The sequence below is a fragment of the Vipera ursinii genome, assembly GCF_947247035.1.
Source record: "Vipera ursinii genome assembly, chromosome: 6".
NCBI lineage: Eukaryota > Metazoa > Chordata > Lepidosauria > Squamata > Viperidae > Vipera > Vipera ursinii.
This window is the reverse complement of record NC_139515.1, coordinates 13,306,698-13,334,641: the sequence shown is the minus strand read 5'-3', so window position 1 is coordinate 13,334,641 and position 27,944 is coordinate 13,306,698. Positions and strand designations below refer to the sequence as shown.

The following is a 27,944-nucleotide window of genomic DNA, read 5'->3' as shown; positions in this document are numbered from 1 at the left end:
ACGTTAGGAATTTGTTTGATCTCGCATAAACTGCAGAGTTAATGTCAGAGTATTTGAAGTCCCCCATTACTACAGTGGTGTTTTTCCTGCACATCTCAGCTAATTGATTAGCAAACAGCTCATCTATTTCCTCCGACTGGACTCCAGTGAGAGGACAGTTCCTAAAAGACAAAGACGATACGTACTTCTAAATAAAAATAATAGTGTGACTAAAATCCATGTTTTAAGAGGTACAATATTTATTTGTCAAATCTACTGCAACATTTCAGCATTTTAGTGTAACCTGCCAGGTTAGCCATTGAAGAATTAAACTTTAGTCTTTCACCAGTAGAAGTAATGCAACAAATTGTGGGAAAAGAGGTTTCTGTTTGAGGCAGAATTTGTCACAATTAACCTCTCGTAGCATTCCCAATTGAAAATTTAAGATACCTTTTCACCCAGACATATTTGTTATTTTTATTTTATTTATATTTAATTTTGAAGAGAACAACAGTATGCATTATAAAGAAATAGAATTTCTAATATCTTAACATTAGTTTGCAATAGGGAAATACGCTTTGAACAGTTTGCTTTAGAATTCTAGAACAATTCAGTGGGGGGGGGAAATAAATATACTAATCTTGGAATGCATATTTCTGTTGCAGTGCTTGAGATAGCAGTTATTACTTCAAAGAAAGTGGTGTGACTTGGAAATGAGTTCTTTTATTAAAATGCTACTTTGTTTGCATTAACTCATTACATTTTTCTGCTATAACGTGCAGCGTAATAATCTTGCATGATTATTTCCTTCGGGAAAGGGCGGTATATAAATCTAAATAAATAAAATAAATAAATAAAATAAGTATGCCGTTAAAACTGCAATAGATCTAATGATCCACTTGAAATATATGCACATGCCTCTATCCTCTCATCTTTGATCAATATTCTTTTCTCTGGACTAGTATTAAGCAAATAAAATACAATAAACGACATCCGCACAGAATTTATAAAAACAAAAACAAAAACCACACCTCCGTTTATTCTACTACTTCCAGGTAAGGAATCCTGCTTTTCCAGGATCTCTGGCTCGGTTTCCTTTACATCCAGCAGGCTGTCCAGTGCGACTTCGCAAATCTCGATCTGGCATTTCACTTTGGGCCACCTCTTCATCATACCTAAGGGAAGAGACAGAAACATCAATGGCTGATTTGGATCCAAAGGGTGAAAATTTTCTTGAGTTGAATTGCAACAGTTGCCGGTCGAAGAAATTGTAGACATGAGTGCTCTACCATTTAAAAGAAAACTCCTCAATACAGAACCCCGGATGAGGGAAACAGCTAGTTCTTTTCTTTTATTTGTATGTAAAGTATGCTGGCTGAGGAATTCTGGGAGTTGAAGTCCACAAGTCATAAAAGGGCCAAGTTTGAAGACCCCTGGTTCAAAGTGTATCCACTTGAGGATATTTTTTTAAAAACCAAATTACAGCATACAGGGCGGAGGTACAAAAACTATCCATATGGTGTAGTAACAACAACTTGCACCTGAACATCGGCAAGACGAAACAGATGGTGCTAGACTTCCAGAGAAAAAAGGAGGAACCTGCCCCACTTTACATTCGGGAGGACCGTGTGGAGAGAGTTTCCACCTTTAAATTTCTGGGAGTCTACCTCTGTGAAGATCTGAACTGGAAAGTTAACACAACCCAGGTGGCCAGAAAGGCCCAACAGATGCTTCATTTTCTCAGGGTCTTGCGGAAGAACAGGGTAGAACAACGGCTAATGACCCTCTTTTACTGGTCTACTATAGAGAGCGTCCTCTCGTATGGTATTGTGGTTTGGTATGCTGGTCTGACAGCCGCGGATAGAGAAGTATTACAGAGGGTAGTGAGCACAGCACAAGACATTGTGGGCTGTCCCGACACCACTGGATGACATCGCCAGGGCTCGTTGCCTTGGAAGAGTGAGGAAAATTCTCAGGGATGACACACCCTGGACGGTATCTCTTTACTCTCCTACCATCGGGTAGGAGATATAGGAGTATAGCCAGCTGCACCAACAGGCTGAAAAACAGCTTTTATCGATGGGTTGTCAGGTTCTTGAATGGGAAATAATTTTATAATTTTATGTATGATTGACCTGCGAGGCTGGTGCATTGTTCAATTAGCTCACATGGTGTAATAAGATGGAGGTTTATTGTCACTGTGAGTTGGGGGGTGGGAGCATGAAGGGAGGCTCAGCTAATCTCAATGTATACATGGTTGTACTTTGACCATAAAGGTTCATTCATACTGCTCTTTCCTGTCCATAATTAATCCATATGATATAATCAATAAACTTTAACTTTGGAGAAAACACTGGCCCGTTCACAAAGTTTAGTGATAAATCTATATGCATGCCTGTGACTCTTAGTATACAGCTAGATCTTGACTTACAACCATTTGTTTAGTGACCATTCCAAGTTAAAACAGCACTGAAAAATCATTGCAGCTTCCCCCATGGTCACGTAGTCAAAATCTGGGTGGTTGGAACTGGCCTATATTTACGACAGTTGCATTCGCCTGGGAACATGTGATCACCAGCCGGCTTCCAACAAGCAGAGCAATGACAGAAGCCAAATTCACTTAACAACTGCACAAATTCACTTAACAACTGAAGTGATTCCTTAATAACTGGGAAAAGGTTTTAAAATGAGACACAACTCGCTTAACAACCACCTTGCTTAGCAACAAAAAAATTGGTTGTTGTCATAAGTCGAGGACTACCTGTACACGCAAACACACAAACATCCAAGCAAAATTATTTCCTTCCTTAAAATAGTGCCTTGGCCCTGGTGAACAAAATACTGTTCTCTGAATCTATGCCCTTGCGATATCACTTCCGTCATTAAAAATGAAGAATCTGATGGTATTTCCCATAACTATTTTTCCTCCAATAAAATGGATTCAGTATGCATTCGAATAGCAAGGCAGTAATGGTTAATGCATCGTGACCTGATGCCTTGACTTAACAATTAATGTGGATTCATTGTGAAACCTTCATAGAGTAAGATCTTGGCCAAATAGAACTACCAGCAAATCCATTTGTATATCTGTTCTTAAACACTTACAAAATTTCATAATTCCCAAGAGCTTCTTTGGGGGGCGGCTTATTCCATTTACAATCAGGAATTTCTCCATTGGGCACAGCAATATTCAGCGTGTCATTGATGAGATTGTACTTGAGTATACGGTCATTTGCAGTGCTGGAAGTAAGAGATGGAGAAGCATTAACCTATGGAGAATGCAGGAAAGAGAAAACAGGTAATTCATGGTCATCATTTGCTCAATAAATAACAGCTAATGAAATTAGAGGAGAGGAGAGAGTAGAGTAGAAAACTTTATTGTCACTTTAAATGTACACTAAAATACAGACATTAAAATGAAATTTTACTGCAAACAAGCATGCATCAAAATTTCTATATCAGATAAAATAACGAGTAATCTGGTAGCACTTTTCTGATTTAACAGATCTGCAGCTTACCTAATCTACTACCTTCTAATAAAACCTTTTGTTGGAAAAAGTCCTGCCAGGAGTCTTCTGCACTCTCTTCCTACTAAGTATACAGTTCTAAAGTTTTGTTCCTTAAGGATATTATCTATTATGTTTCTTTAGACCGTTACATTTAAAGAGAAATTGTTGCAACAAGAAAGGAAATTGAGTTATTTATATATTTTATATAGTGATAAATTACATACATTATTATATATTGAAAATGTAAGACAAAGCTTCGTTCTATGGAAAGCGTCTCAGTTGCACAATTTACAATATCTTTTTTAACCTTTCTGTTCAATGTTCAACGTAACATGGGCCAGTGCAGGAAACCAGGATTAAATGATATGTGTGATAACTCATGTCACAAACTTCATCATTATGTATTTACAGATAATCCTCGATTTACAACCGATTGCTTAACGTTCACTTGAAATTATGACAAATCACCCAAGATTACTTGTGATCCAGATTCGAGATTCTGATGGTTGTTTCCCCCCCAAAAATAATCACATTATGGCATTTTGGGTGCTTAGCATATGGCCTGCATTTATGGCCAATTGCATAACCCACAGTTATGTGATGTTTACTTCTGGTTTCCAATAAAAAGTGCCCATTGAAGACAGTGGATTCACTTAATGACTGCCGCATTTGCTTTACAACTGGCACAATTGTTTGCTTAATGAATGACCCCAAAAGGTCAAAGTTGGGCATTATAGGAGAGACTGGCCAAGCCTACTTGTCCACCTGACAGGCATGGTCACATGGTGACCCACCTAATGACCGGCCTGACTCAAGACTATAATTCTGGGCTCAAATTACATTTGTAATTTGCGGACTATCTGTATGGTCCAACTTCTGATGCAAGAATGTGAATTGAGACTTAGTGTATGTATGATCATTCTTTTCAAGTGCCTGAAATCACAAGAATGCCACAACACATTATCTATTCTCCTACTTAAAGGAAAGCAATTATAGTAAGAGCACTTGGAGAAAGAACTCTATTACCTATTAATTTAGATTTCTACACTGAGCTTGGCATTTGGAATAAATAGCCTCTTCCTACCTTTGGAGTCTAAGTGTGCAGAGTTCTATCAGTGGTAATTCAGTGATTTAACATCTTCCTTACTGAATTAATAAGGGCAACTACATCATGCACTTAGAAAAGATTCTGAGTTAATTAAAAAAACATTAAAAAGCAAGAGTAGAAATTGCTTGGGAAATTATTTTTATGTTTTATGAGTGTTTTTCAAAGAAGTACAAAAATGTTGGACTTTACAGATTTTGTTTTTGGGGTTTTTTGATTGATTTTGCTTTCTATGCCTTTCTAAACTATCTTTCAACAATAGAAAAGTTCCTTTTTCTACAGTTCTGAAAAACAGCACTGCAAAGTCAACATAAGTTTAATTACCTCAATGAGCCATGGCTTAAGCTTGTCATCGATAATGATGTCATATCCATAGCATTCAAAGCAGTGTTTGTCATTGTTCATCACAGGCTATAGGAGATGAAAATAAACATGAGAAGAGGGATGTGTAATCAGATCATCTTCGTAGTGTATTGAAGAAGACTATGTAAATAATGTGCACAAGACATTTCAAATATAACCTGACTATTTACAAAGAAGTTGTGCAAGCTTACCAATAAGACTATAGATAAGAATATAAATCCTCAAATATAAAGAGGAAGAATATGAAGTCAAACAAAAGATTCACAATTTATTTGTCTGAAACTGTAAATAAAAAGGCGGCCTACAATTCCAGAAGGCAAACTGTTCTCTACTCCTTAATATTTTTACAGTCCCTCCTTTTTTTTCTCTCTCTCTCTTACTAGACTCTTGAGAGAATGTCTTATCTTTTCCTTATTTAAAAATTCTCAGGAAGGCTATCAAGTTTTTATGTAACATTTTTATTTTGAAGGCTAATATACTTGTCACTCTTAATAGAGTTAAGTATATTGGTAGCTTCTCCCATATCTAATAATAAGATGGCTTAGATTCAATAAATCATTCACTGAGCTATTTTTGTTAGAATTTGTATTTGTAGCTGTACATCCTTTTGTAAGGTTGCTAAATTTCTTACTTATCTTGATTTTACTTTTGTTTAAAGATCAGTAGAATGCATACCATAAAAATATTGTCCTATATGTATTTATCTGAATATATTTGTGCATGTATAAATGTACACAATATCTCCACCACCTAGTCTATGAATTTTCCATTCTTTTTTTTAAAGGCAGTGACGAGTACATACAAGGGAGGAGGAGGAAATAGTTTTTGTTCAATCTTTATTGGTTTTAAGTATTTATTGTGCTTTTATATTACACAGCTTCTCTTATGTTGACATTCCACATTCCAGAACAGCAGAATATGTAAAATAATGGATCACAAAATATAAGGAATAAAAAATATGTCAAACATTTACTATGATACTTGTTCACATTTCAGTAACAAATATACCTTGTATAAGTAACCATTGAAAATAATCTGAACAGTCTTTTGTATTTCTTAACATTCCTTTATCGTAAACTTGTTTTTCTACTCACTGCAACTGCTTTCAATGATTGTACAATTATCCAATGTATTTCATCAAATAGCTTGTTTGTGACATCTTTCCCTCGAGTGCTTTCCAGATACAAACGCAAATTACTGACCGTCCATTTGCCACCATGAATGTGGTTGTAATCATCCTACAAAGGTACATCAAATTATCATTTTTACTTTCAAAAGACTTTTCAGAACCAGACGTCTTCTTTAAATCTGATAATTTGGATTATCCACACAATCAACAAAAAAAGTATAGACTTTAAGTAGGCTTTAATACATTTTTATCCTGCCAGGACACATCCTATAGCCTTTTAATATTAATTTAAGGACAAGATAAATTCCAAACCTAATAAACAAAATAATTAAGAGAAGATTTCAGTCTAGGTGTGTTAAAATGTTTATGTTCTGGGAGACGAAAGGGCTATGTCAACTATTCATTGGCTACTTGTTTCAAATAATAGATTTAATCCTTTATGTTCTAGAATATTGTTTTATGGTTTTTGTATTCTTGTGAGTGGCCTAAAGTCCCAGGAGACAGCTGCATATAAATTATTACAAATAAATAAGTATAGAATAGCACAGTATTCTTTATTGACCAAATATGATTGGAGACACAAGGAATTTATTTCCAGGGCCTCAAATTTTTGCTGCCAATAGCAGCCTCGGTGAAATGATCTCTAGTAGTTTTGATGTTTCTTAATATTTTCTGTGACTCACTGCGAATTACATACACAATAGATGAGACTCTGAATAAATAAACATATTTAGAAGTATAACTTAGCAACTTTATTTTTGTTACACATTTTAATTAATTCCAAATAATTTAGATCTACATTATAAAAGCAACTTACCCCATGTTTCTGAATGGCAACATTTGTAAGATGGACAAACATGTTATCTAATTCACTTGTACTTGGAGTATATTTTACTGTGCAAAATCGGCAAAACCCAAGTTTATACCTTAAATATAAAGAAAATATATTATTTTATAATTTAAATGTTCTTAAAGAGACAGCTTCTTTGACAGTAGTTACTTTGATCTTTCTTTTTTTATTTATTACAATTTTGTAACATGTTTTATTTCATGTAACTGATTTTCTATGCAAAGGGTTGGTTACTTTTGTCCTGTCCAATCAACTTTCCTACTTTGATCTCTTTCTGAATACCTTGTTACTATTTTAATCCTTATTCTATTGTTTCCTATTCTGTTGTGTTTTAATTTATAAATTGCCTGACAGATTATTTATTATAATTTAAGAGCCCAATTCCAGTTCAATCAGTAAGTAGCGAGCCAAAGATGGTTCAATACGTAAAATGGAAACCTGGTGGGATCTGTTAGAATTTAAATAGAAAAACAACAAAGAAATGAACATTGGAAATTAAAAGCCTTTGACTTTCCCCACCACCATCACTCCCCTTTCAGCAACCACCATTCTGTGAATAAACATACAATCTTAACACTTCACTTAGCACTTCACTGGCTCCATCAAAAATCCTCAAGGTAAGGAAAGACACCAGATCCCCCTCATAATAATCCACACCTATGAAGGATCTTCTTTCCTGAATTTCACACATCCTCAGGTCTATATCGTATATACGTCTAAACATATACCTCACAATCAAAGGCTAGGAAACTTCAATCTTCATAGCCAAATATCAAAGCTCACTTGTCATAATATACACCTCTAGTACCAGTAGTACATCCCTAACATTGTAGGCTACCTTTAACCATTGTATGTGGTTGGATGAATAAACTACTCCTAACAGCTGCCACTTGTGCTTATTCGCAATCCAGCTCAGGAAATGGACCACAAAAATTCTTCTAACACATTCAACAAGGAAACAATAGAAAGAGAAGAATTGTACTGTTTTATGCATCCATTGCTGCCCCAAAATTCAGATGTTGATCTGGTAGACAGGATCTAGTTTAACTGGAGGAACAAGTAAACCAACCCTGCTATTTCCATCTAGTATTATATCAGCCAGGGAGAAGAGATGGGTGAACACACTTGACCTTTCAAAGAGGTATGAAATGCAACAGAGGATGGTATTGGACCCAAGGAGATACAGGAAAGAAGCAACAGTGGAGAGAAGCAGCAGAAAATGACTCCTTTGGCATCATTTTTCCCAGGAGACCAGATCCTGGAATGAAGGAATTGTTCTCCACCCTGCCTCTCTCTTCCCCATGATTCCTGCGCACATAAAACTTCTACTTCATTGCCAGGGCAGATTAGGCATTGGAAGTGTGATTCCCAAACTGAATAATGATATTGAGTACTGCCATGTGAAAGAATCCTGAACCAGCAGTTTCCTGTGGCTGCATTTTTTTAAAAATGTAATTTTAAACTATAGTTTCAAAATAAGCAATAATTTTACTTTATTGTGCATTGGTCAAACCCCGTCATCAATATCTTTGAGATCCTACATTGCTGGAAATGATTAGATTAGGAGACTATAAAAAGAAATCATAGTAGGTTTTAAAGGAAAGGGTTAAAAGGGGATGATAGCACTCTTCAAATAGCAGAAACAATGCTGCCCTGAAAGTCAAGATTATTCTCCATTGCTCCAGTATGATATGCAGTATCAAACATTGATAACAATATAGGAAGATTCAATGTTATAGTTGAATATTAGGAGGCAAAAATTTTCTAAACTGGAGCAGCGGATGATCGGTGTAACCTGAAAGGTGATGGATCTCTTTATTAACATGTTTAAGCATAATCTAAACAGATATCTATCCTGAATGGCCGGATTCTTCTAATTCTTCTAGTCTTGCTGGTCTACATGTCTATTTTCAATTCTACAATTCCCACCCACCCCCACCTCCCAGCAGCAAATAGAACAAAATAGAACAAAAACTGAACTTACATATAGCACCTCAAAGGACGGTAAGTCGATACTAATACATATAAGCGTAGATCAAATTTCTTCCCACCAATCAGAAGTGGATTACTGATATACAGGGAAATCACATACGCTTCTTTAGTGGACTGAGATACAAACCTAAAGATATTTACATTTCATTATTTAAATATATTAAATTAGTTTTCTTCTTTTAAAAAGTAATAAAGACAAAGCCATGTACATCAATATGAAAAGTTTTCTTCTTCTACCAGAGCCATAATATTTTTCAAACTCAGGCAAAATCGTACGTAAGCATCCACATGTAAATCTTACTGCTAAGCTTGCTGGCTTACTGCACTGTAAAACGCTTCCTTCTTTCTCAAGAGAGAATGGAAATGCAGCACGCGGGCAACATGGGGAATGAATGATCTTTTCATCCATCAATCAATCTCCCTTCCAATCAATCTCCCTTAAAAAAGAGAAGAAATGGGAGCCTCTTCCTTTTGGGAACGAAAAGGATGCCCATGTAACGGATTTCTTTCATTACTGAATCTTTACATTTTGGATATTTAAAGGTAGTTTTGTTACATTTTCTCTCTTTTCTTATCATAAAATTTAGATCTGTTTAATCTGTTTGTGAGTTTGGACTGTCTCCCATGGAAAGACTGAAATTCTCCAGCCATATTGCCAGGAGATTGCATTGCAGAAAGTATGACCTCCCTCTCTTCGTTTTCACCTTTTAATTAACAGAAAGGCAAGACACGCATGCCCTATTACCGTGGTGGCGAACATACGGCACGCATGCCATACAGGTGGTACGCAGAGCCCTCTCTGTGGGCAAGCGTGCCGTCGCCCCAGTCCTGGGCCTTCAAGCTGGGTTTTATAAAACCTTTTCGCTTTAGGCCTCCGCCGTCGTGTGCAAAAAAAAAAAAAAGTTCAATCAATCAATTTCAATTTCTCGCGGGGAAAAAAAATCTTGCAAAGTTGGAATTGATTGATTGAACTTTTTAGTCCCACCCAGTCGGCCGTTAACACCACAGCCACGCCCACCCAATGGCCACGCCCACCCAATGGGCCACGCCCACCCGGCACCCGACCATATATAGGTGGTTTTTGGGTTGCAGTTTGGGCACTCGGTCTCTAAAACGTTCGCCATCACTGCCCTATTTCTTTCATGTACTGGGATATGCGGTAGAAAGGCAGATAAGGTGTCCCTGGGACTAACAGGCTCCTATCCCAAAACAGGAGGCAGGGCCATGGTGGGCCTGGGAAACTAGATTTGAAACATCCAGTATTCTACACTAAGCCTTTCTGCTCTGGTTGCGCATTACAAATTTCAAACATATTTCTCCATCAGTGTATTTGTTGTGGCCTCGAAACTTCATAAATGTGTCCTAAAATAGCAAGCAGTTCCAAGTGCCATGAATACAGATAACTGCCCTTCAAGCCTCAGAGTATTTATCTGCATCTGGCAAAAGGAGATTCAGGAAATAATTTTTCCCATTCGTTTTAAGTTGATGTTTCCTATGCAAATTTCCTATTTCCTTTGCTGAAAGTCTTCCTTTTTTAAAAAAAATCATGTCCTTACTACAAACTAATTAAATTAAGACAAACTTGGTGCCACAACTTTAGTGTAAAGTGTAACTTAGGCTTAACGCATGAAAGTGTCTGCAAAATTTTACCATAAAACTTAAATCAGGTTTTTGAAGAAGTTATAAATCACTGTCTGATGAAGGCTAAATCTGGAATAGCACATATTTAATTTAAAATTTAATTTAACCATTGCAGCAGGCAGTGGTCCCATTGTTTTTAAGATTGCTGTTATTTTGCCAGTGCCAAAAAAAGTCTTCAATCACAGGTCTTAATGATTACCATCTGGTTCACTTACGTCCATCATTATGAAATGTTTTGAAAGGCTGATAAAGGACTTTATTGTATCTCTCCTGTGTTTGACTCATTTCGGTTTGCTTATCATCCAAATTGTTCCACAGAGGATGCTATTTCCTCCGTTCTCCATCTGAGCTTGGCGCGCTTAGAGGAAAGAAACACTCATGTGCGAATAATGTTTGTTGACTTTAGTTTGGCGTTTAATACGATCATTCCTTTAGTAGAAAAACTGGGCCTTTTAGGCTTCAATACTCCTTTGAGCAATTGGGTTCTTGATTTTCTCACTGATAGGCCCCAGTATGGGCAGGTTGAGACTAATATTTCTAACACCATGTTCTTGAGCACAGGTTCTCCTCAGGGCCGTGTCCTAAGGCCACCGTTGTTCATCCTGCTGACTCATGACTGTTGTTCAAGGTTTGTTGCCAACCGTATTGTGAAATATGCGGATGACAGAACATTGGGTAGGCCTTATTCAGGATGATAATGAGGGCGATAACCAGGAAGAGGTAGAGGGTTTTGATGAACTGATGTAATAAAAACAGCCTGGTTTTAAATGGGGGGCAGGGGGGGGGAAGAGATCGATTTCAGAAAAGGCAGTCACAACCATACACCTCTGAGTTTAACAACTGAACGGTGGATGTGGTTAGTGCTATCAAGTTTCTGAGGATGCAGCTGACGAGCAGGTTAACTTGGTCGCTCAATAGTGAGACACTGGTGAAGCAATCACAGCAGAGTCTGCATTTTCTGCGTCATAATGAAAAGAGCAAATCTTCCTTCTTACCACTTTCTATAGAGGGATGATAGAAAGCATCCTGCCGTATTGTATTATTGTTGGGTTTGGAAGTTACTACTGTTTCAGGCAGGAAGGCTATGCAGAGAGTGGTAAAGATGGCGGAAAGATTAGTTCACTTCCTTCTATCCAGGACATAGCATATAAGCGATGCTTGACCAGGGCCCGCAGTATTGTCAGGGACGCTACACATCCTCTCCATGACCGGTGTTCTTTGTTACCTTCTGGAAGGACGCTTCGCAGTTTCCAAAGCAGAACAACTAGAATCTGTAATAGCTTTGTACCATAGCGTATCAACCTTGTTAATGCATGTACGGGTACGGGTATATATAAAAAGTGACAATAAAGGTTATCTTATCTATCTTATCTAACAGTGTGAATTATACATTTATTTTAAGCTTCGCGTATAAAAGTGTCTGCAAAATTTGACCATAAAACTTAAAATCAGCTTTTTAAAGAAGTTATAATTCAGTTTCTGATGAAGACCAAGTCTGGAATAGCACATAAGTAATCAAATATGGCATACTGAGACGTAATATCAAAGAAAAAACATTTTTTTTCCTAAGAAACTTACGTAGATGTTTTGCTGTCCCGAGACCACTTTTTAATTTGGGAAAGCTTATTGATGAGAAAAATTCCTTTCCCTTGAGCTTTTCCACAAGGTTTCATAATCCATGTACTGGAAGGGTTTTTTCGGAATTCTTCAACAAATAAATTATAATCAGCTGGAAGCATAAAGGTGACAGGAACAAAGTCTAAAAGGGATACAAGAGAATTTAAATTAACATATTAAATCAAATAACAAATGATAGAGGATAAGCCCTCTCTTCAATTATTACAGATTTCATTATTTTTAATTTAAGATAGGATGAGAGTGAGCATTAGAGCTCTCTTTAACTTTCCATTTTAAAATAAAGATAAACAGAAGTGGAGATGACTCAGTTTAATTCCATTAACAGATAAAATGTATGAGAATCATTCTTTTTTTTAATCTTAAAGGTCTCACAAAAATGTATGAATCTAAGAATATGCATAAAATTTTCCATGTTTTGTCCTTCACTGATATAGCTATAATGAGGAATTGTAATGAACACTCATTACCTTTCTTTAAAGAATTCAAAGTATGAAAATATTATTCAGTCAGATTCTATGATTCCGTGCTAAAAAGGGAACAATCTTAGGAATAAAAAGGTAAAGGTAAAGGTTCCCCCGCACATGCGTGCTAGTCGTTTCCAACTCTAGGGGCCAGTGCTCATCTCCGTTTCAAAGCCGAAGAGCCAGCGCTTGTCCAAGGATGTCTCGGTGGTCATGTGGCCGGCATGACTAGATGCCAAAGGCGCACGGAGCACTGTTACCTTCCCACCGTAGTGGTCCCTATTTTTCTACTTGCATTTTTACGTGCTTTCGAACTGCTAGGTTGGCAGAAGCTGGGACGAGTAACAGGCGCTCACTCTGTTACCTGGCACTTGGGATTTGACCCGCCAAACTGCCGACCTTCTGATCGACAAGCTCGGCGTCCTAACCCACTGAGCCACCACGTCCCTATCTTAGGAATAGGTGGTACCAAATTAGTTGGTTGCCACTGAGTTGGGTGTGATTGAATGAATTTATATAGCCCCCCATCTCACTTGCATGTGACTCTTGGCGGCATTAAAATAAAAGCTAAAGAATCATCATAATTTATCTTGTCAAAACAATTTAAAAATTATGATAACAAAAAGAACAGGGAAGACCACAGCCAGCTTGTATCGACCATTTAATGAGATCCACGCTTCCATGAAGTCACATAACCTGATGGCAAAACCAAGTGCTTACCCTCTCAGATACTCCAAGGACATTCCAATATTTTTTTATTCTATCCTTCCTTCCTTCCTTCCTTCCTTCCTTCCTTCCTTCCTTCCTTCCTTCCTTCCTTCCTTTCTTCCTTCCTTCCTTCCTTCCTTCCCTCCCTCCCTCCCTCCCTCCCTCCCTCCCATCCATCCATCACATATGGAACTTTAAATTCCACTCAAATCAGGAGAGATTTATTGGGGCAATCTTAATGGAATTTAAAGAATTTTAAAATCCCAAGTAGACCTTGGGAACATTATGAGAAATTTGCTAAGGGAGAAAGGAAAAAGCTGCTAGGAGGGGTCTTGGAAAAGAGATTGCAAAGATGCAGATAGATGAGATGTTTTGAATACTGCCTGCATCCAGAGTTTGGAGCTTTCCTTGTTCGTGTGGCCTGCTTGCTGGCATGCTGTGGATCAGTGCCAGTCCACGCACCGAGGGTTGGGGACACCTGGTTTAGACAGTCATTAGTCTTGAGCAGAGGAAAATGAGTACTATAAACCACATCAAGCAGTGAAATCTGATTTTGAGGGTTCCTTCCAAATGATACTGACTTTCCTGCTCTATATCTTGGTTATACAGCCATGTCACCCTCCCCACTTTTTCTGTGGCCTTAAGCTGCCCATCAGTTTCTGCCAATTCCCAGCACCCCATACCCCTGCCACCAATGGAATTCAGCAGATGCAATGCCATCCCTGTCCTTTCTCCTACTAAACCTGTGCTAGTATTTTTCACACATTGCCTCCTTGGTTTTCTATTTCTCCTTTGCTCCTCCTCAGTTGCTTATAAGGTTTCGCTGTCCATGCTGTGCGCTCCTGTTGCTTCCCACTAATTGCAGCAGTACTTGTGACCCAAGGCCATTTTGTAATTAGGGAGTGGGTGCCATTGCAATTAAGAAAGGCATTCCAAAGACCCGAGTGGCTGCGCAAATAATATTAATCTGAAGGCATCCAACTATGTTTATTCTGTCTCCCAAATGCAGGGAGGTTAGAGTCTGATGGCAGATACTGTGATTTCCAAGAATGAGACAACTGATATGCAAGTTACAATAAAAGCAGGCTGAAACAGCCAGGAAAACAACCCGGATGTGTTCATGAAGTCATTACAAGTCAAACTTTTACATCCGCACCAGCAAATTGTGGCTAACGTTTGCCCTGAAAATAGGATTACAAATCAGGCTTTGATAATGACTTGCATCCTGATTTCCAGGAAAAGAAAAACTATATTGTGCCCAGAAGGGGCATCATCAGGAACCAAAGTCTTAGGCTGGACTATAAAGGCAGCAATGGAAAACCATTTCTCCTCTGTTGCCAAAAGGTTGCTCCATAAAAGTATATGCCTGAAGTTTAGTGAAACCTGAAGAAAACCCTTAAGAAGCTGTAGGGATGCAGCCTTGGCATACCTGGTAGTCAAAGTTATACACAAATAAATCTAATTACCTAAACCAACTCACCTAAATAAAGATATTTCCCATTTTCATCCTTCTCCGCAAGAGGGCTACCTTCTTTTTCCAGTTCTTTTCTGTACCTTTTAATGTTTTTCACCATTAAGTCCTTCCGGGTCAGCTCATAATGGTTAGGAAAATGATTGACAATCTGGTCATCGGACAGGCGATACCCAGTTTCCACACTGAAAACATTCCGAATAGTTTGTACGCTCATCCTGTAGAGACAAGTATTACTCAGGGTGCTTCCAAACACCGATTCAGATTAGTAACACCTTCTGTGTTTTTATTACCACTTATTTCATCCTTAAAAAAATTACAACCATAAAAGGAATCTAGTCACAGTGAAAAAATTAAACTGCTGTACAATATCCCTGGACCAATATGCAAGTACCGTAAGTCATGGAACCTCTTTGATCATTATGGCACGACTAAATCTGCAGTTGAAATAAAACGTCTTTTGCTCGTGGGTTCAACATGTTTAGCAAAAGAAACTGAACAACTAAAAATGCATAAAAGAAAACTGTTTCAACCCTTCCCTACAACCACATCTCCGATAATCTTTATCATTGATTTTGATTATAGCACAAATACAGGCATTATTAGCCATCGGGATGTAATTCCACCTCTGACAAATCAGGGATAGCAAGCACTTGGCACAATGTTATCTTTGAAGCACGGAGGGCATAGGAAACCAGAAGGGGTTTTTAGAAATTTAACCCGATTTTACAAGTATGGTCAACTCTAGGGAAAAATAGTGTTCATCAATAAAATGAGCAATTATAAAAAGGTAAAGGTAAAGGTTCCCCCGCACATGCGTGCTAGTCGTTTCCAACTCTAGGGGCCGGTGCTCATCTCCGTTTCAAAGCCGAAGAGCCAGCGCTTGTCCGAGGACGTCTCCGTGGTCATGTGGCCAGCATGACTGGACGCCAAAGGTGCACAGAACGCTCTTACCTTCCCACCGTAGTGGTCCCTATTTTTCTACTTGTATTTTTACGTGCTTTCGAACTGCTAGGTTGGCAGAAGCTGGGACGAGTAACAGGCACTCACTCTGCTACGCGGCACTTGGGATTCGACCCGCCAAACTGCCGACCTTCTGATCGACAAGCTCAGCGTCCTAACCCACTGAGCCACCACGTCCCTACAAGTACTGGGATAAGGGAGACTAATTGGATTTCCTTGGTGATGGTGTTCCATCCAGAGTATGGGAAGGGAAAGAGGATATATCTATTATGTGGCAATCAAACTAAGGGCTTCAAATAGGGATCATGTCCATGAGAAAATGAAGTCTCTGACTCAAACTTCATTCTTGCTGACTTAAATGGTCATATTTATGTAGTTTGTTTGATAACAGTATGAGAAGTTGTCTGCAACCATCTTTTTCTGAGCTGGTTTTTAATTCTCCCTCTTACTTTAAAGCTCTGGTCTCCCTTCCAGTGACTAACCTGGTCCAATCCAGCTCAGCTTCTATGGCCCTGCAAGGTAGGTCAGGTGCTCATGCCTGCTTGAGACTTCCTCCCATTGCCTACATGGAAATGTTGATTACTGAAGCACTTTACAGGTAATAATTCTTGGCAAAGATTCAGTGATGTGATGCATTTAGTGATGCCCCAAGCCTTCAGCAACTTAAAATGGAATGAGTGCCAGGATACATTATTCTGATTGTTGGCATAGACATCTATTTTGATTTGCCTTGTAGCTATTTCCACAATTTTTGTGCCAAATGCTGTATTTGTGCAACGTGCAGCGTTGGTTGCTTATGTCTGAGACATAACTGAGAACTCTCCTGACTGCACCCCCCACTGCCAGTTTCTTCCCAAAACACAGATTTAATGGTGGAAATGTGTCTATGCAAAATAAGAAAGAATAGGTGAAAAAAATGCTCATAAAATGTCATTTGCTGCTAAGAAGTAAATAATAAAGTCTTAAATGATTTTTTTTTAAAAGATGGATATGGAAATAAGTAAACCATATCAGATTTATTTGTTCAGTGTTTTCCAAATGATTATTATTTGGATAATTTGGATAATTTCCTTTCCGTTACAGATGGACTTCAATTTATGACTGTAACTGAGCCCGCAATAATTACAGTCTTAAGTCCTGCTGGTCATTGACCACAATCTAAACTGATTTTACCATCTTTTTTTTGCAGCAGCTATTAAATGAACACCATAGTCGCAAAGGTAATGCCATGATAGTTAAGTAAATCCATCGTCCATAATGGGCGTTTTTTGCCGGAAACCAGAAGTAAACATCGGTTTTTGGCAAAAAAATTTATAAATCACACTACAAATGTTTGCTGAGCACCCATAAAGTGACTACATGACCACATAGGAGCACCGGCCATTGGAACTTTGAATCAAAGTCATAAGTAGGCCTGGAGAAGAGGTCCATCATGACTTCAAACAGTTGCTAAACCACTAGTCATAAGTCAAGGATTATCTGCATTAACCAATCACCTTTAAGAATTGTGTACGTAATACTCCATAACAGGGGTGTCAAACTGCCAGCCCGCGGTCCGGATGCATCACATGGAAGCCACGCCCACCCAATTGCCGACAATGGAAAAACTGTCCCGATACGTTGCACGTCACGTGACGTCGCGAGTTTGACATGTCTGCTCCATAACATGTAAAAAATGTTGCTTACCAGTAGAAGTTCCAGTCTTCATTTTCAGACACTGGGATCCATCCTCGCTTTTCAAAATTGTTTATTAATACAGATTTCTCTATATCAGTCACCCACTTTACTTTCCCTGCCATTATCCTAAAAAAAAGCAATTTTTTTAAAAACTCATTTTTTTAAACGTATAATTTGTAATATTTATTCATTTGAATTTTTTTAGTTGACACAATTGAAAAGACTGTGAAGCAAATAGACATTTGATTATGGCATGTGATTATATGATCTTGCATAAGATCATATAAAATTAGTTACCGTATATGTATTTGTGTTTTTATTTTGCAACTTTATTAATATTGTATACTTATATAATATGCAATTATAAATTTTACACACAATAAACACACACATATATACTTAATTTCAGTAAATTAAGTATGACATATAATTATAAATTTTATACACACAATACACATTTATACCAATTTCAGTAATTTAAGTATGACTTATAGTATATACTGTATATAAACAGCCCTTGCTTACCAATCACTCATTCAACAATGTTCAAATTTACGATGCTGCTGAAAAAAGACATTTACAATTGCTTCTTAAAGTTGCAAGTGATGGAAGCATCCCTGCAGTTCTTTCATCAAGATTCAGGCACGTGGCAATCTGCGCACATTTATGACAGTATCCTGCAGTCTCATGATCATCATTTACAACCTTCACAACCAACTTCCAATGAGCAATGTCAATGGGAAAGCCAGCAAAAAGTTGCAGTCACATGACATTGTGTTTAACAACAGTGGGAGAACTTAATAACCGTGTGGGAACTGACAAACTGATATTGTAAGTCGGGTGCAATCACATGATGTTTACCATCACATCGCTTAGTGATGGAGTTGCCGGTTTCAATTGAGGTCAGGAAGATCTTATTAGAACTTTAGGCTTGATCAGTAACTGTAATTGATGCCAGGTGTGTAGTGACTACTATTAAACATCAGTTTGAATGTGACTGCTTAATTCTGAACAAAGCCACATCCCTACTTATAAGAGCATGTGCACATTTATGCAACCATGTTGTTGTTATTTTCCCCCGTAAAAGATTCGTTTGTTTTTCAGTTGAATTACACAGCTCATATCTTATATTAAAGGTAGCAAAAATGCTGAAGTGATTTATCTTGGTCTGATTTTTTTTACCTCTCAAAACCTGGGATTTTAATAGGGATGTGAGATTTTCTACATCCAGTGTATATGTAAATGTAGTTCTATATAAGCAAATATTTGCATAAAAATCTTTGTCCAAAGTATTTAGAAAGCTTTAAAACAATTAAGAGACACATGTTTTTAAGGGTCTTTGATATTATTACTATAATTACAGTATTATAAACTTTTTGAAAATCATAAAGATTCAGAGACATCCCATTTCCACAAGAAGCATTTAGCGAGAGAATAAAAACAGAGGCAACTACTAGAAAATTGGAAATCATGGTTGCCTATGGAGCCCTTTCACTCCCTTTCAAACCCCGCCCCCCATTGACTACAATGCTCACCTGGATAAAGCCCACTTGGAAAAAGAGAATGGGGCAAAAGACTTTCAAAGTGTTGCACAGCTCCTGGTGTATGGGGGAATTACACAGGACTGGAAAAGAGCTGATATGGTTCCATTCTTCAAAAAGGAAAAAAATGGATCAAGGAAACTGTCAGGGAAAATAAATTAATACTTCCCTATCAGAGGGCGATGAACCGTGGTTCATTTGACGCATGGTAAACATCAGGTAAAAAATAAAGAAACCCGAGGCATATTCTACTGTATATCAAACTTTAATTAGGAAGCAAAGAAAAAAAAACTCCTAACTGACTACATCCTCTCATCAGACAGAATACAAAGAGAAGAGAAAAAAAAGTAAAGTGAGAAAACTTTTGTAGACATGCGCACTGAATAGCAAAAAAACAGATTGAAACCATAACATGGCTGGACATGTGACAATCACCTTGGTTACATTGATAAGATTACTATGCAGCTGGCAGAAAAACAGTGAGAGACCTGCGGAGCTGACAAAACAGAAAAAAACACGCAGTGACAGAAACTATATACCAATCAGGCTAACATCAATACCTGGGAAAATCCTGGGCAAAAATAATCAAGCAACAGATCTGCAAACACTTAGAAATAAGTAAAGCTATTACTAGAAGCCAACATGAGTTTGTGAAAAACAGATCAGGCCAGACAAACCTTGTAGCCTTCTTTGACAAAGTGACTAAATGAGTGAATCAGGGAAACAATGTGGACACAGTTTACTTAAGACTTCAGCAAGGCATTTGATAAAGTAGACCACAGCATAGGTCTTGGTAAGACAAAACAATGTGGGGTAGACACTGATGGATCTGCAGTTGGCTGACCAGCCATACTTACTTTGTAGTCTTCAATGGAACTACATCTACATGAGGGGAAGTATGCAGTGAGGTACCTCAAGGTTGTCTTGGGCCCAGTATTCTTCAACATTTTCATAAATGATCTAGATGAGGAGATAAAAGGGGAACTCATCAGATTTGCAGATGATACCAAGCTGGGGAGGATTGCTAACACTTTGGAAGAGAGACTCAAGATTCAGAAGGATCTTGACAGATTTGAATACTGGGCCCTATCCAACAAAATGCAATTCAGTGGTGGGGAAAGTAACGTCCTGCACTTAGGTATAAAAACCAAATATAGATATAGAATAAGTGGTACCTGGCTTAATAGTAGTAATTGTGAGAGTGATCTAGGTGTCCTAGTAGATCACCACTTAAGTATGAGCCAGCCATGTGCTGAAGGTGCCAAAAAGTCAATGTAACCCTAGGTTGCCTCAACAGAAGGATAGCAGCAAGATCATGAGAAATGATAGTGCCCCTTTATACAGGTAGTCCTCAACTTAGGACCACAATTGAGCTCAAAATTTATGTTGCTAAGTGAGAAATTCATTAAGTAAGTTTTGCCCCATTTTACTACTTTTCTTCCCACATTTGTTAAGTGAATCACTACAGGTATTAAATTAGTAACCTGGTTGTTAAGTGAATCTGGTTTCCCCATTGACTTTGCTTTTCAGAAGGTTGCAAAAGGTGATTACATGACCCCGGGACACTGCAACTGTCATAAATGTGAGTCAGTTGTCAAGCATCCGAAAGTAAATCACATGATCATGAGGATGCTGCAAGTGTGAAAAATGCTCATATGTTACTTTTTCCCGGTGCTGTTGTAACTTTAAACGGTCACTAAGCGAAATGTTATAAGTTGAGGACTACCTGTAATGCATTAGTGAGACCACAATTGGAATACTGCATCACGTTCTGGTCACTATGATACAAAAAAGATGCTGAGAGCCTACAAGGAGTACAGAGAAGAGCAACAAAGATGATAAGGGGTTTGGAGGCTAAATCGTACGATAAACAGTTGAAGGAACTAAGTACGAAGGGGACTAAAACGGGTGATATGATGGCTGTCTTCCAGTACTTGAGGGGCTCCCAGAGGGAAGAGGAGATCGACTTATCCTCCAAAGCACCTGAGAGCAGGACAAGAAGTAACAGGTGGAAGATTGCTAAAGACAGATGCAACCTAGAATTAAGGAGAAATTTCCTGTCAACGTGAACAATTAATCAGTGGAACTGCTGTCCACCAGAAGCTGTGATACTCAAACACTAGATGTTTTTAAGAAGAGACTGGACAGCCATTGGTCTGGAATGGAATAGGAGCTCCTGTTTCAGCAAGGGATTGCACTAGGAGCCCTGCGAAGTCCTTTCCCTTCCCACCTTGTGCAGAGAAGAGCAACAAAGATGATCAGGGGATTGGAGCCTAAAACATATAAAGAACAGTTGCTGGAATTGGGTATGTGTAGTCTAGTGAAAAGAAGGACTAGGGATGACATGAGGGGCTGCCACAAAGAAGAGGGAGTCAAGCTATTCTCCAAAGCGCCTGAAGGCAGGACAAGAAGCAACGGATGGAAACTAATCAAGGAGAGAAGCAACCTAGAACTAAGGAGAAACTGTCAGAATCCATTCATATCACATTCATAAATGTATGTTCAAAACATTATCCCCCCCCCACCTGGATTCTGCCATCTCCCGAGGAAGGAGGAGCGAATATGGATTCAGCCGGCCTTAGGTTATTTCAAAGACCAAGGGAAACCTTTTGAACTGGGGGAACAAAGGGGAGGGTTAGGGAAGGAGGCATCTGGCCTGTGTCTCCATTTGAATCTGTAAAGGAAGAAGGCAATAACCGTAAAGATTTGAAGTTTCCTTTTTCCCACGAAAGCGATGACACGAAGTAATTGATAGGGGGCTGACCAAATGGGGTTGAGGGAAGTGGGGTTGAACCTGAAACTCCTTATAAAGTCTCAATCTGTAAAACAATACCAGGTCCCGTTTTGTATTTCCACAACCAAACATGTCCTAGTAAAAGTTCCTTTTCGACTAGAACTGACTCCAAGAGTTTTTGTTTCCCTAAGACACAGGTCGGCAACCTGCGGCTCCGGAGCCGCATGCGGCTCTTTGAGCCGTCTCTTGCGGCTCCCAGCCGCCCGGTGCGCGTGCACCTCTTCCAACGGGCAGTGGTGCGCGCGCACCTCTCCAAATGGAGAGTGGCACCGCCCGTTTGGAGAGGTGCACGCGCACCTCCCCGAATGGGCGGAGGTGCGCGCGCACCTCCCCAAACCTTTGGAGAGGTGCGCGCGTACCTCTGCGCGAATGGGCAGCGGTGCCGCTCTTTCAGGAAGCCCGCCGCGGCCCGTCTGTGAAGCTGCCGAAAGCGGCAGCTTAGCAGAAGGGCCGCGGCAGCTTCCGCAAAGAGCGGCGCCCCTGCCCATTCCGAGAGGTGCGCGCGCACCTCTCCGAACGACCGGAGGTGCGCGCGTACCTCCGCGCGAATGGGCAGCGGTGCCACTCTTTCAGGAAGCCCGCCGCGGCCCGTCTGTGAAGCTGCCGAAAGCGGCAGCTTAGCAGACGGGCCGCGGCAGCTTCCGCAAAGAGCGGCGCCCCTGCCCATTCCGAGAGGTGCGCGCGCACCTCTCCGAACGACCGGAGGTGCGCGCGTACCTCCGCGCGAATGGGCAGCGGTGCCGCTCTTTCAGGAAGCCCGCCGCGGCCCGTCTGTGAAGCTGCCGAAAGCGGCAGCTTAGCAGACGGGCCGCGGCAGCTTCCGCAAAGAGCGGCGCCCCTGCCCATTCCGAGAGGTTTGGGGAGGTGCGCGCGCACCTCCGGTCGTTCGGAGAGGTGCGCGCGCACCTCTCGGAATGGGCAGGGGCGCCGCTCTTTGCGGAAGCTGCCGCGGCCCGTCTGCTAAGCTGCCGCTTTCGGCAGCTTCACAGACGGGCCGCGGCGGGCTTCCTGAAAGAGCGGCACCGCTGCCCATTCGCGCGGAGGTACGCGCGCACCTCCGGTCGTTCGGAGAGGTGCGCGCGCACCTCTCGGAATGGGCAGGGGCGCCGCTCTTTGCGGAAGCTGCCGCGGCCCGTCTGCAAAGCTGCCGAAAGCGGCAGCTTTGCAGACGGGCCGTCGCCATCAGGCAACCGGGAACCGGTTCCATCTCATTTTTTAAAAAATGGCAGCCGCGTGCGTCCGCGCATGCGCAAAAAACCTTTTTGCGCATGCGCGTGCATGGACACACGCACGCGGCTCCCTCTTTTTTTAATTTGTGATGGAACCGGTTCCCAGTGGCTCTTTTTCTTTTTTAGGTTGCCGACCCCTGCCCTAAGACGTGGATTGGGGTGGGTCCTGACAGAAATTTCCTGACAGTTAGAACAATTAACCAGTGGAACAACCTGCCTCCAGAAGTCTGAATGCTCCAACACTGGAAGTTTTTAAGAAGAGATCGGACAACCAATTGTCTGAAATGATATAGGGCAGTGGCCTCCAACCTTTTGGCCACCAGGGACCAGTTCTGTGGAGAGAGATTTTTCCATGGAATGGAGGGGGCATGATTTCGTGTGCTGCCTGCATCCCACGGATGGGGATTCACTTGTTTGTGTGGATCGGTTTCTGGCATGCCAGGGACCGGTGCCAGATTGCAGACCGGGGGGTGGGGGTGGTTGGGGACCCCTGGTATAAGGCTTCCTGCCTGAGCAGGGGGTTGGACTAGAAGGCCTCCAAGGTCCCAACTCTGTCATTATTCTATATTGTTATTCTATGGACAAGACAGAGGAGAATTAACTGCTGGGACCTGTTCTAAATCCCCCTAGGGCAGGGGTAGGCAACCTCGGCTCTTTTATGACTCATGGACTTGAACTCCCAGAATTCCTGAGCCAGCCAAGCTGGCTCAGGAATTCTGGGAGTTGAAGTCCAAGAGTCATAAAAGAGCCGAGGTTGCCTACCCCTGCCCTAGGGCTTTCGGCAGACAGCAGAGCGGCCCTTCCTCAGTGGGATCCTGATCCCGACTAACTTTGAAGCAGCATTTATCAAGCTAGGCTGGCTGGGGAATTCTGGAAGTCGGTCCACTTCATCTGACAGCCGCTGAGCTTGAGAAACACTGCCTTCACGGGCGGAAGGCAAGAGCAAGGACAAACAATAAAAAGGAAAAAACCTAAAAAAATAAATAAATTATATTATATAATTATATTATATTATATTATATATATATTATATATTATAATATATATATATATTATATATATATATATATATATATATATATATATATATATATATATATAAAATATATTTTTTTTTATTGAAAAGTTTTACAATACAGTTTTCCTTTAAAGAACCCCCCCTTCCCCCCCCTCCTCCCCCCCCTACCTCCCCCCTACCTCCCCCCCTCCCCCCCTCCCTCCTCCCCCCTCCCTCCTCACCCCCCTACCTCTCCCCCTCCCCCCTCCCCCCCCCGACTTCCCAGAGCTAAATACAAGGTATATATATATAAAAAAGCAATCATAAGCAATCATATACTAGCAATTACAAATTCTAAAATCCATTACTCTCTAGCTTGTATAGGATAAAACAAGCCTTAGCAATATTAAATATATATAAGAAACTAAAATAGAAAAAAGAAAAAACAAAGCGAAGGAAGACTTATTCGAATGCTACATAAAACTTCTTAACCCTATACTTGTTCTGGATAAACTCAATCCATTTTCTCCATTCCATAATATAATGTTCTTGCGAATGATCTTTCAAATAGGCCGAAATCTTCGCCATCTCTGCCAGGTCGGAAACCTTTAAAATCCACTCTTGTATAGTCGGCAGTTCCTCTTTCTTCCAATATTGACCTATCAAAAGTCTTGCTGCCGTAACTAAGTTCAACATCAACTTGGAGTCCACAACTGTAGCGTCGACAATTATTCCCAACAAAAAAAATTGTGGGCAAAACTTTATCCTCCGTTTAAAAACCTTCTGCATATTCCACCAGACTTTTATCCAAAAAGCCTTAACCTTTTTACAAGTCCACCATATGTGAAAATATGTTGCATCTTCATCACCGCACCTCCAACATTTAGGCTGATAATTCGGATACATACTTGCAAGCTTTTTAGGATCTAAATGCCATCTATAAAACATTTTGTAAAAATTCTCTCTTAAATTTTGAGCTTGTGTAAATTTTACATTCCTCACCCAAATCTTTTCCCAGGTGTCCATTGTAATAACTTCCTGAATATTTTGGGCCCATTTTATCATGCAATCCTTAACCAGCTCTGTTTCTGAATCGATCTCTATCAATGCAAGATATATCCGTTTAATATGTGCTGGTCCCTGATTTCTAACTTGCTTTATCAAATTTTCATCAGTCATTACAAATCCATTTTTCTGGTCTTCTTTCCACCTGGCCCGTAACTGAATATATTGAAACCAAGTTTGAACAACCTTCTCTTCTCGCAAGAAATTATATGATTTCAGGCACCAAACATTCCTTTCCAAACTTAAAATTTCCTTGTAAGTAGTCTCATCGTGTTTGAAACCAGCATGTATATTTTCTATTGCGTGTTTTGGAATTGCCCACAATGGTATCTTGCTGCTTAACTTGTATCTGTACTTCTTCCAAACTCTCAGCAGTGCCTGTCTTAAAATATGCATCCTAAACACAGAATCTACCTTCTTATCATACAACAAATATGCATGCCAGCCAAACAACAAATCATGGCCCTCAAGATTTAATAACCTCGGTTGCGTCAAATTAATCCAATCGCTTATTCCTACTAATGCAGCAGCTTCATAATATAATTTAAGATTAGGCAATTTAAGGCCACCTCTCTCACGAGTATCCTGCATAATCTTAAGTTTAACTCGTGGCTTTTTCCCTGCCCACACAAATTTATTGATACCACGCTGCCATTCCTCCAAATTAGAATCTTTCTTAAGAATCGGTATCATTTGAAATAAGAATAAAAATTTGGGCAGGACATTCATTTTCACTGCTGCAATCCGTCCCAACAAAGACAATTTCAATTTTTCCCAACTCTCCAATTCTTTTTGAATTTTCCCCCATAGTTTTTCATAATTATTTTTATATAGCTTTGTATTAGAGGGCGACAAAGTCACCCCCAGATATTTAACCCTTTTAACAATCTCAAATCCAGTTAATCCTTCTAAGAGAGCCTTCTGTAAAACTGTCATATTTCTAGCCAAAATTTTAGTTTTCTGTATGTTTACTTTAAATCCAGAAACCTTCCCATATTGTGTTATTATCTCCATCAGGTCCACAACAGAATTCTCTGGCTGGGTCACTGTAACAACCAGATCATCTGCAAATGCTCTCAATCTATAGTCCTGATCTCCGACTTGTATCCCCTTAATTTTATCCGAATTCCGAATCTTAACCAATAATATCTCTAATGTTAACACAAATAACAAGGGCGATAGCGGACACCCTTGCCTTGTGCCCTTCTCAATATTACATGCTGTTGTCAGACTATTGTTAACTATAATTCGGGCAGTTTGTTTTTGATATAATGCCCTAATCGGTTGTAGAAATTTTTCCCCAAAATCCATTTTGTCTAAAACTTTCAACAAAAATTGCCAATTCAATTGATCAAAAGCCTTTTCAGCATCTAAAAAGATTAGCGCTGCAGAGATCTGGTTGTGCCTTTCCAAAAACTCTAACACATCAACTATATGTCTCACGTTATTTTTCATTTGTCTACCACTAATAAACCCCGTTTGATCCCCATGAACCACCTGTTGTAGAACCCTCATCAGTCTATTAGCCAAAACCTTAGCAAATATCTTATAATCTGTATTTAAAAGCGATATCGGTCTATAATTTTTAACTAAAGTAGCATCCTGGTCTTCCTTCGCAATCAAAGATATAAAAGCTGTTCTCCAAGACGGTGGCACCTCTCCCCCCTTCTGGATTGTCTGGAACAGTTCCTTTAACGGTTTTATCATCTCTAATTGTAATATATATAATATATATTATATTATATAATTGCATCCTGAGCTTAGGATGGCCCAAGATCTCCGGTCCTTTCGCCGCGGCCTCAAAACACTCCTTTTCCACCTGGCTGACTTGGACTGACAGGCATTTTAATTATGTTTACAATTTTTAATTTATTTTTAATTTTTAATTTTAATTTATTGCACAGATGACTTTAATTTTAATTTTATCTTAATTTCTGTTATATGCTATTGTTGTTAGCCGCCCTGAGTCCTTCGGGAGATAGGGCGGGATATAAGTCCCATTAATAAAATAAATAATAAATAAAATAATAAATATTTTTACGAAAGGATTTGGTTTTATTGGATAAACCAGGGCTAGGCAAGCTTGGCTCTCTTAGGACTCGTGGACTTCAACTCCCAGAATTCCTGAGCCAAGCACGGCTCAGCTTGGAAACCTCTCCCTTTCCCCTCGGCGTGGCTGGCTCAGGAATTCTGGGAGTTGAAGTCCACGAGTCATAAAAAAAAGAGCCAAGATTGCCTAGCCCTCCTATATATAAACGAAGCCCGGTGACATCACGACTTTCGTCGCGCTGAGGTAAAATAGGGAAATCCTCCCATCCGCGCTCCAAGCCGGCCTCCTCCCCTAAGACGACCTCGGGAAAGGAGCTCGTGCTCACCGTCCCCAACGGAGAAGCCACGCCGCCCTCCCGTCTCTTCGCGGTTTCGGCTCTTCCTGGGTTCGACAGCGCTTCCGGAACGTTACCGGACAACCGGGACGCCGTGCGCGCGCGCCTTCTGGCTTTGGGAGCGCCCCCTGCCGGACCGAGCGAGAACAGGCCAGGAAGCGGCCCTGTATTGGAGGCTCTGGGAGTCGCCCGTTTCTCGTTTGATGCAGGTGGTTAAGTACAGCGGTCTCTTTCCAAACTTTGTGACTTTTAAGACTTGGGGACTTCAACTCCCAGAATCCCTCAGTCAGAAAGCCAAGAAAGCCACACAGCTGTTGACTGGATCTCTCTCCTTCAGCACGAAAGATTTGACAAGACATTAGCAACGATTCTCCAAAGCAGCTTTAAAGCAGCGTTTCCCAACCTTAGGAACTTGAAGATGCGTGGACTTCAACTCCCAGAATTCCCC

General features: G+C 40.0%; 1 protein-coding gene across 5 annotated transcripts; it reads right to left on the bottom strand.

The window, feature by feature from the left end:
• Window positions 1–217: 217 nt before the first annotated feature.
• Window positions 218–27,569, bottom strand: TTLL1 (TTL family tubulin polyglutamylase complex subunit L1). Of its 5 annotated transcripts, XM_083366640.1 has the most exons (12): window positions 27,488–27,558; window positions 19,885–19,987; window positions 17,496–17,612; window positions 14,856–15,064; window positions 12,147–12,327; window positions 8,920–9,054; window positions 6,903–7,011; window positions 6,051–6,194; window positions 4,918–5,004; window positions 3,085–3,248; window positions 1,011–1,154; window positions 218–811 (listed from the first exon to the last, which is right to left on the bottom strand). In XM_083366640.1, the coding sequence occupies exons 3-11, from the start codon at window positions 17,606–17,608 to the stop codon at window positions 1,025–1,027; spliced, it is 1,272 nt and encodes a 423-aa protein (XP_083222766.1). In that variant the 5' UTR covers window positions 17,609–17,612; window positions 19,885–19,987; window positions 27,488–27,558; the 3' UTR covers window positions 218–811; window positions 1,011–1,024. The 5 variants fall into 5 exon arrangements, with proteins under 5 accessions (XP_083222766.1, XP_083222763.1, XP_083222765.1 ...); XM_083366637.1 differs by having other exon boundaries at window positions 218–1,154; XM_083366639.1 differs by lacking the exon at window positions 19,885–19,987 and adding an exon at window positions 19,022–19,137 and having other exon boundaries at window positions 218–1,154; window positions 27,488–27,505.
• Between the last annotated feature and the right edge of the window lie 375 nt (window positions 27,570–27,944).

What these genes read in the sequence shown, in the direction of transcription:
- TTLL1 (XM_083366638.1), bottom strand. Translation starts at nt 17,608, where the DNA reads ATGGCAGGGAAAGTAAAGTGGGTGACTGATATAGAGAAATCTGTATTA. An exon ending in GAAGACTGGAACTTCTACTG is followed by an intron (nt 15,065 to 17,495) that starts GTAAGCAACATT and finishes TTGTCTCTACAG; the next exon opens with GATGAGCGTACAAACTATTC. An exon ending in TTAAGCCATGGCTCATTGAG is followed by an intron (nt 3,249 to 4,917) that starts GTAATTAAACTT and finishes CATTCTCCATAG; the next exon opens with GTTAATGCTTCTCCATCTCT.